This window comes from Camellia sinensis, chromosome 1, assembly GCF_055761805.1.
Source record: "Camellia sinensis isolate YWXY chromosome 1, ASM5576180v1, whole genome shotgun sequence".
Classification (NCBI taxonomy): Eukaryota; Viridiplantae; Streptophyta; class Magnoliopsida; order Ericales; family Theaceae; genus Camellia; species Camellia sinensis.
This window is the reverse complement of record NC_138961.1, coordinates 237,352,285-237,362,046: the sequence shown is the minus strand read 5'-3', so window position 1 is coordinate 237,362,046 and position 9,762 is coordinate 237,352,285. Positions and strand designations below refer to the sequence as shown.

General features: G+C 33.6%; 1 protein-coding gene across 1 annotated transcript; it reads left to right on the top strand.

Moving 5' to 3' along the window:
* The first annotated feature begins 2,308 nt into the window (after positions 1-2,308).
* On the top strand, positions 2,309-4,885 carry LOC114262089 (transcription factor MYB16). Its single transcript, XM_082899159.1, has 3 exons — positions 2,309-2,612; positions 2,710-2,839; positions 3,827-4,885. Exons 1-3 carry the CDS (start codon positions 2,480-2,482, stop codon positions 4,722-4,724), a joined length of 1,161 nt encoding a protein of 386 aa, XP_082755285.1. The 5' UTR covers positions 2,309-2,479; the 3' UTR covers positions 4,725-4,885.
* Positions 4,886-9,762: the final 4,877 nt, after the last annotated feature.

Genomic DNA, 9,762 nt, shown 5'->3' with positions numbered 1-9,762 from the left:
CTGCGTCTTGTTTGGCGGCATACATACGGAACACTGAAGAAGTGCAGATGAAATTATATGCTATCTATGGCTATCAAAGAGTTTCTCTAGTACCATATTAATTTTTCTACTTTTTAACCGCACACCAACATTGAGACGCGGCAGCCCACCCTACTTAATTGGGATATATGATTTAAGGGTCATGCTAGAGGCTATTAATTTGGTAATTCTAAATCCACTATTAATAAGGTGAAAAAACATAAAAAAAAAACACAACACAACACAACACATGCTGTGGCAGTGAGTCTCACCCATTTTTCATGATTTAATTTAGTTTGATTTAAATTTTTTGTGTTAAATATAGAATAAATATAAAATAGTACTCCATTCTGAATAAGATGTCTAGTACTAATTAACTAATAAGAGTGTGTGGGTACATTTCATATCGTTACGTGAGAATATTACATTTTATTTTATAAGTTTTTAATTAATACAAGGCATTATTTTTTAAGAAAAGAAAAAATACGTCTAAAACGGATAATATTGTGACCCCATTCTACCAAAAAATATTGTATATAAATAAAAATATATTTTATTAATATAATTCGGGTGGGGCAAGTCGACTGAGCAGGATAAGCAAATCTTATCCGGATCCCATTTTTACTAGGATGAGGAAAATTAGGAAGGTGGTGAGAACAAGTTAATTCGTCAAGAGTAATGTTAGAAATTTTAAATATTTTATTAATGTTTTTATTAAATAATTTTTATAAGGATAGAATTTACATAAAAATAAAATATTTAATAAAAATATTAATAAAATATTTAAAATTCTTGACATTTTTTATTCATCATTATTGACATGGGTAGCGCTGAACTCCTTTACAAGTGTACAACCTATGAATTAAAAGAAAGTGTACAACCAAAGTTTGATATTTTTCTCTAACCAGTAAAAGACGATGAACTCTGTTTTTTGGGCAATGTACATAAAGATCCTCACAAAATATAATTTCACAATTCTTAAAATAATTTGAACCATTTTCGTCACTGTGAGAGATAGAAAAAAAAATTTAAATACATTAATAATCAATACATCAATGAGAGTCGTGGAGATCCTCCTTCGTGAGGGTCTCAAACATTTTCCATGTACAAATTAACTTTAAATACACTGTAAAATGACAAAATCGAGTCTTGTAATAAAAAAAAAGGGGTACTTTTGTTATTTAATTTTTTATATACTTATGAGGGTTAGAAAAAAGCTACAAAGCGCAAAAAGTAATTTACAAATTTGTCAAAAATAAAATATATAATGTAAATTTAAATTTAATTAAATATGAACCACATCTAAAATGAATAAATATTATTTTTTGGGGATAAATTTAGCATTTTTTGAAATAACAATATACAAGTTGTTCCAAGTTTTCCTTGTAGTTGATTTCTAAAGCTTATTTTAATTCAACTTGTTTTTTGTCTTGAGAAAAAAAAAAATTAATTAATTTTTTTGGTTACTTTTTAGGTTCATACTCACCACACAATCTAAAAAAAAAAAAAAACTGAAACCGAAAATAAGTTATTAATTTTTATTTTGAAAAAATCGTATTTTCAAAAAAAATTGAAGTTTTCTAACATGAACAAATTTGAAAAGTAAAAATTTTGACAGTAAAAAACAAAAATAAAAGGATAATTTACATTTATTTCTCTTATATTGTGTTTGATTAAGAGATTTGAGAAGTGATTTAAAAAGAAAAAGATAAAAGATAGATGAAATATAAATAAAATATATCTTTCACCTAATTTCACACACTTTTTTCTTTTCCATTTTCAAATCTCTCAACTAAACCCAGCGTTAAAGTTTGATGAAAATATAATTAGCCTACACCTCTAAAATAATTACACCGATATCTATTTTAATAAGATTAAACTAAGGCCTTACTTGGAAAGTGGCTTATAAATTGATTTTTTGACTTATTACGAAAGAACATGTTAAAAGTTGAAAGTGATATAATCCAAATAAGTCAATGTGCTTGCTTTTTTTTTCTTCTCTTGTTAAGAGAGGCCAAAAAACTAAGAAAAATGTCATAAATCCCAAATAATATATCAAATTTTTTATCAAATCTCTCACATAGTGTGAGACTCACATAAACTCACATGTGTATGGATTCCATACCCATATAAAATGTTTGATAAAAAAGTTAATAGATTATTTAGAATCTCTAGTATTACTCCTAAAACTAATGTAAATAATTAGTACACAATAAAAAAATACATATTTTAATAGAAATTAAAAGGATAAAAAAGGTAAATTAATTAAGCGGATATAAGCTGGAGTAATATCTTTATCCATATGTCGCTGACATTTCTTCTATGCCCATCTCTCTCTCTATTTACTCTCTCTCTCTCTATTTACTCTCTCTCTCTCTCTCTCGAGTCTTGCTCGCCTACCTACTGGGGGTGTTATAAGTAGTAAAAGGCCAAAATCTTCATCGCTGATCTCGCTTTGGAAATGGGTCGAACTCCATGCTGTGACAAGGTTGGTTTGAAGAAAGGACCCTGGACTCCTGAAGAAGATCAGAAGCTCTTGGCCTACATTGAAGAACACGGCCATGGCAGCTGGCGTGCCTTGCCTTCCAAAGCTGGTCATTATTCATTACACTTCCACTTTCTCACTTCCTTTTCAATTATCTCTCTAACAAAATTCATAGATTCAAGAGTTTTATAATCTTTTTATTATAGGTCTTCAAAGATGTGGCAAGAGCTGCAGACTGAGATGGACTAATTATCTGAGGCCTGATATTAAGAGAGGGAAGTTCAGTTTACAGGAAGAACAAACCATCATTCAACTCCATGCTCTCTTAGGCAACAGGTGATACATGAAATTCAACAATTATTTGAATGGTATCTTCAATTTTGACTTTATTTTTTTGTTCTTTGATATATGAACATGTTGTTGATTAGTGGGTGAAGAGAGCTAAAGGTGAAGTCCAAGTCTTTTGACATTGTTTCAGTTTGCTGTCTAAATTCAGCCATAGTTTCCTTCTTCCCTTTTTTTTTTTGGTTTTTTTGAACAAGATTTGGTCATGATCCTGAGTTTCAAAATGGATATTCGATCAATTACTCTCACTAACTGTTGTCCTCTGTTTCTTTGTTGTAGCTCCACAAATTACACCTTTTGACCAAAGTTTTGAAATAGGGTATCTACCTTTCTGCATAACCTGTTGAACAACCTGACGTTCAATTATGTCTATAATTAAATTTATTCTCCATATTCATGAAAGCCCATTTATAACATGGGTTTCTTATAATAATGCAAAGTATTGTAGTAATTTTATGTTTCTTCAATATAAAGTAGAAATTTGTATTTGTCTTAGACTCATTTACCAAGCAAGAGGTCAGTTCAATTTCACACTAGGAACTGGAGATTACTGTCAAGCTATGTGTTCCAAACCATGATCCGGGATTAAAAAATGTTTATGAAATATATTAGTTAAACATTTTCTTCAATTCACCCGTTTGTTTTTCTCTCCATAAATCCGAATCCTATATTCAAATATTAAAATACAAAATCAGCTCAAAATTTAAGAAAAATTTAAAGTATATATGAGACGATAGAATATATATACTAAAAAACAAAATTAGCTCAGGACACTTTCGAAATAAAAAAATATATATATACATAAAAAATTATCCCATCTTTTTTATGTTGATCTTGTGCATTATTGTATTTAGAAAACGAGTCCCCTGTTTTTTATATTGAAAATTGCATGTATCAGATAGATAGTTCCTAGGGTTTTGTTGTGTTGCTGAAGTTGAATTCTGTCCTTACATGCCCAATTGGTTGTCATGTTCTCAGGTGGTCGGCCATAGCAACTCACTTGCCCAAAAGAACAGACAACGAGATCAAGAACTACTGGAACACTCACCTAAAAAAAAGGTTAGCCAAAATGGGTATTGACCCGGTGACCCACAAGCCCAAGAACGATGCCCTCTTGTCCAGTGACGGTCAGTCCAAGAACGCCGCCAATCTTAGCCACATGGCCCAGTGGGAGAGCGCCCGGCTCGAAGCCGAAGCTAGGCTTGTCAGACAATCAAAGCTCCTCTCCAACTCACTCCAACACCACCAGCTCGGATCGCCGGCGCCGGAATTCTCACCTGCCTCAACTCCGGTGATCAAGTCGGCTGTGGAGCCAACTACGCCACCGCGGTGTCTTGATACACTAAAAGCTTGGAATAGTGTGTGGACTAAGCCTACTGACGGTGGACTCGGTGGTGACTCGGAGTCGCCGACGTCGACACTTAGCTTCTCCGAAAATGCTCCGCCGATCTCCGGCGGTGGAATCGGAGAGAGTTCGGCTGCGGCGTTTATTGAGATTGTAGGGAATTCAGGTGGAATGCTGAAAGAAGAAGGTGATGAGGATTGGAAAGGGGTTGAGAATTCGACCCATTTGCCGGAATTGATCAAAGATGGGATCGAGAATTCGATTTCGTTCATGGAAGGTTCGTGGAGTCCGGAGTCGGTGAGGAATGGTAATAATGAGAATATTCACAGTGGGAATTTCATGAAGAGATTCACTGACTTGTTGCTAAATAACTCCGGCGACCACGGGAGTTTCTTCGAGGGAGGCGGAGAGTCGGACAGTGGCGGCGGTGGAAGTGGGAGTGGGAGTGATTATTATGAAGATAACAAGAATTACTGGAACAGTATTCTTAATTTGGTGAATTCTTCACCCCCAAATTCACCTATGTTCTAAGCATGTCAGACACATATATATATATAGTCTGAAAGTGAGTTGGTCCATGTTCATCAACCTATCTCACACAGACTGAAAAGCTTCCCTTGTTATTAAAACCATTGTAGACTCTCTTTCTCTTTCTTTCTCATATGTGCATTATCAATAGCTCTCAGTGTCAACTCAGTCTGGTCAGTTGCACTATTTCATTCTTCTTTGTATCCAGCAAACCCAAATCGCTGGAATAACTGTGTTAAAGTTCTACGTATATGTAACTCTTCAATTTAAAAAAAAAAAAAAAAAAAAATTAAAAAAGGGTTTCTAATAACGAATGATGTTTCATGAAAGAGTAATGTTAGGTATTATAAAAGAAATATCATAAAATATTTTATTTTTTAATTATTGTATAGTATTTTATTGTGTGTGTAATTCAAAAATAAAAAAAAAAATTATAAATTTTTTTATGATTTTTCTTCCATCATACTTGGTATTACTCTTCATGAAAACTGTGGCCAGAAGATGGGAAAATTTTATATAGCATTACTCTTTTAATTTATGGCAATGCTGCCTATGCAGTGTTATGGATCGAATTTGTCACGGGTATGACTCATTACATCAAATTTAATTACAAAGTAACAATAATGTTAGAAATCATGAAAAATATATCGTGAAATTCATCATGAAGATTTTTCAACCCTTGATTAGTGTGTGGTGTTTTATTGTAACGATAACCCAAAGGTGGAGAATCTTTCATAATCATCTTCATGATATTTTTTTTATGACTCCTAACATTATTTTTGTACAATTTAACGACAGAAGCACTACAAGTAATTGCACTTTTGGCGACTAAATTTTTAGTCGCCAAAAGTTAGATTTTAGTTGCTAAAACGTTTTGGTCGCGGGAAGATTGTCAGGGAAGGTATTGGTGACCAAAAAAAATTTAGTCGCCAAAACTCCTAAATTGGCGATTGAACAATAAGTCGCCAAAAGTAAAGGTATTGGCGACAAAAAAAACTTTAGTCGTTGATAAGCTAAATTGGCGACTAATCTTTTAGTTAGCAATAGCTTTCAAAAAAAATTAATATCGTATATTCAGCGACTAAAACATTTAGTCGCCAAAACTAAAATTATTTAGAACGACTAATTTATTTAGTGGCCAATTATTTTTTTTTGTTCATCTTATTTTTTTTAGCTACTAAATGTTTTAGTCGCCTAAAGTTTAATTTTTTTTTAGCTACTATAGATTTGGTCGCCTAAAGTCTATTTTTTTATTTGGCTACTAAAATTTTAGTCGCCAAAAGTTTTTATTTTATTTTATTTTTTTTAGCTACTAACTATTTAGTTGCTAAAAATATTTACCTCCTTTATGGCTACCAATTATTTAATGGCCAAAACATGATATTATTTATGTATTCCGTGCAACCTATACCATGTATATAAATAAAACAATACATATATTATCAATCATTTCGCAATTTGCATCCATTTCACTTCCAACCATCCAAAAAGGAATAACTTTAATGTCAAATTTCATACAAATTAAGTATATTCCAATCTAAAATAATAATTACATACAAAACAGAGAATCATACAAAAACCATTATGTTTGTATAAACTCTAAGAATGATAGTGACCTTTTGAAAGTTTAATGGAGGTTGACAAGCCCACATTTGAAATCCTGAACATATAGGTTTTTCCTGAAAAGCAAAAGAAAGTGAACCATTGTTAATCAAATCCTTGTTCTTCTTTTTTGGCGGGATTAAAATACTTAGAAATTGTTTAAACATTTTCCAATAATAAAATGATGGGGCGGACCTTGATCACCACTAAAGGTAGATTAAGTTTTCCCATTTATAAGGATGCCATTAGGAAAGGAAAGAGATTTCCCTGAATCCAAAAATTATTGCAATGCCTGCAAACATCTATACTTGGAAAAATAATTATAATTTATTGAAAACCATTAGAGCATGACGGGCATGTAAATTTCATGCAAGCACCGTTCTTGTAGTCACATTTCAAAGTAAATTGACTCGCTAGTATTAGAAAAGGAGACAACCTTTGGGATAATATTTTCATTATCTTTAAAAAAAAATATTGAATTGGTTTTAGAACACAATCATTATCTAAAATAACGTATTCCTAGTTATTTAACAAATGCACACTACCAATGCCATTGTTTTCAAAAACTTTCAAATATATACTAAAAACTAAAATACTGAAGTAAACATGAAGAACATGAACTTGTAAACGCAAAATTGTGTCATCTATATACATTAAAATATAGATATCCTCACCTTATGGTTGGTCTTGTACCAATCACCAATAAGTAAAGTAAAATCCGCTGTAGGTGTAGGATATGGTATAGGGATCATAGATCTTGCATATACCTTTAGTCCTCCAAACCCTCCAGCAACTTTATGCATAAAAGTCGATGGAAAGTATGTGTAGGTTCCAAGTTGATCTTTGGTTTGGAACTTTTAAGTGAAGTTTGAGTTAGAAGGGATAAGGCAATTAGTATCCAACACACCATCTTGCCAGGAGTTCTTCCTCTGCTTAATTCCATTCTTAAAAGTAAAAATTTACTATTATTAGACCAAGTGTTAATCTAACTGCCACATAAATGAAGAGAAATTGCACAAAAGTAATAGTAAATTAGGCATTAATATTAACAATACTATTTCTCGAAATTTTGGACATTTTACATTTGACATATGTACCCCCGATGCAAGTGAAAAACACGTGCCTTAGGAATAGTTCTCACTTGCACTCCACCAATTGATTTGCAATTAGTTTCTTTATTTCCCATATTTCCAATATTTTCCCAAATTAAAATTAGTTAATCAAGCCATACGATGACCATACCAAAACTTATGCCCAATAAAGGAACAACTACAAAATCTAAAGATGGGCAAATACATTGAAAGATATAATGAAAGAGACTTACCATGTCAAGAGAAAGGGGGTATCCAGCTTATTAATGACATTGATGATGAAGTTGTCATTAGTGAAAACATCAAGTCTAGGACCAGGAAATTGCCCTTTGATAAGAATAACCTTAAAAACCAAATACCAAAACTTTAGAAAAATTAAAAAAACGACTTGTTTATTGAGGGACAAAATGGTAATAAAGCGAACAAGTGCTCCTCATTCGGTACACAAATCTTTTCTTTCATTCATTCATATTCATATATATATATATATATATATTTTTGGGTTACAACGGAAATGGAAAGGAAAAACAAGGGCTAAGCCCGTTCCCTAGACAATCTTATCATATCAGAGATAATAAGACTTCTAATTTCCGTTGGTGGCTCATTGACCACCAACATATCTTCGGGTTGTTGAGCTCCAAACTTCACCAAGGCATTAGCACAGAGATTTCCTTCCTTTCAAACATGTTGGACAATGCATTGACATCCTTGGAGCAAGATCTTAGAGTCCTCCACCAGATTCTTAAAAGGGCAGTTGTCCCTTGTTTCTTCATTCATCAGTTGTACCACCTGCATTGCATCTAATTCAATGATAACATTGTTCATGCCTTTTTGTAGGATCACGATGAGTCCCTTGTATAGAGCCCATAATTCAGCTTTAAGGCTAGCTCCAGGTTGCAAACGTCCATAGTATCCACACACCCAAGCACCTTGTTCGTCCCGGATCAGCCCACCAAAGCCTCTATCTCCTCCAGTTTTCCTGCTGCCATCAGTGTTTAGTTTCAGCCTTCCTGCAGGTGGGAAGCACCATTTGATTAGTCTAAATGAGGGTCTGGATTGTGGTACATACTGGAGGAAAGCTTGATGGATTTCTCGAGAGTAATCGAAAATAAATTTTGCACTCTCCTGGTTACTAACAGATTTTCCTTGAATACAAATCCATTTCTATTTTTCCAAATTTTCCATAGAGCCACCACAAACACAGTAAACCAAGAGAGTTGTGCATTATAATGATTTTTACTTTTCGCATTCCTCATGAGCCAATCCATCCAAGGTCTCCTTATCATATCTATGTACCATTGTTTATCAAAAACAGAGAGCCACACTTCCTTTGCTATATAACATTCTCTAAATAAATGATTCATATCCTCAACCCCATTGCATCTAAGACAGTGAGGAGTATCAGTCAATCCTCACTTCAATCTCATTAGATTTGTGAGAAGTTTTCCATGGAGAACAGTCCACAAGAAACCTTTTAGTTTCTGTGGTAATCTCAGTTTCCACACCCAAGACCAGTCCTCTGCCCTGTCCTCATTGTCCTGAAGCATTTCATACACAGAGAAAATAGTGAATTCCCTACCAGGAGATCCCTTCCAAATTGGAGTATCCATCCCATTATTTCCAGGGGGTGGAGTCCCCAGGATAATAGTAGCCAGTGGGTAAGGGAAGTTATCATTAATCAGAATAGCATCCCAATTCCCATTTGCCCCCAGCAACTCTCTCAGAGTGGAAATGTGAATGGCATCAGTAATATTAGATTGCATAGTGCTAAAGACAGTATCCTCAAAGGAACTGTTTCCACATCACCAATCTTTCCAAATATTCACAGACTTGCCATCACTAATGTTCCACTTAACACCCTCCCTTAAGAAAGGTCTGGTGCTCATGATACCTCTCCAAATATATGAAGCATCCCTACCTTTCTGATGGTCAAAGAAGGAAGTATTGTTTAAATATTTATGTCTCAAAACCACACACCATAGACTGTCTCTGTGGCTAATCAAATTGCAACCCAACTTAGAGATCAATGCAAGGTTCTGATCCCTAGCTTTTTTAATCCCCAGACCACCAGTTTTTTTCATTTTACACACAACATTCCAATTGACAAGATGAATTTTCTTCTTTTCCGAAGTGTCTCCCCAGAGAAAGTTTCTATTCATACTGTCAATTTCATTGCAAACCTTAGATGGTAAGAGCATAGTCTGCATAGCATAGATAGGTATAGGAAAAGCCACAGATTGGATTAGAGTGGCTCTACCAACCATGGATAGAGTATGAGCTTTCCACCCTGTCAACCTCCTTTGCATCTTTTCTAAAATGTGGGTGAAAAAACCCTGTTAACTTTACCA

What these genes read in the sequence shown, in the direction of transcription:
- LOC114262089 (XM_082899159.1), top strand. Translation starts at nt 2,480, where the DNA reads ATGGGTCGAACTCCATGCTGTGACAAGGTTGGTTTGAAGAAAGGACCC. An exon ending in TGCCTTGCCTTCCAAAGCTG is followed by an intron (nt 2,613 to 2,709) that starts GTCATTATTCAT and finishes TTTTTATTATAG; the next exon opens with GTCTTCAAAGATGTGGCAAG. An exon ending in CATGCTCTCTTAGGCAACAG is followed by an intron (nt 2,840 to 3,826) that starts GTGATACATGAA and finishes TCATGTTCTCAG; the next exon opens with GTGGTCGGCCATAGCAACTC.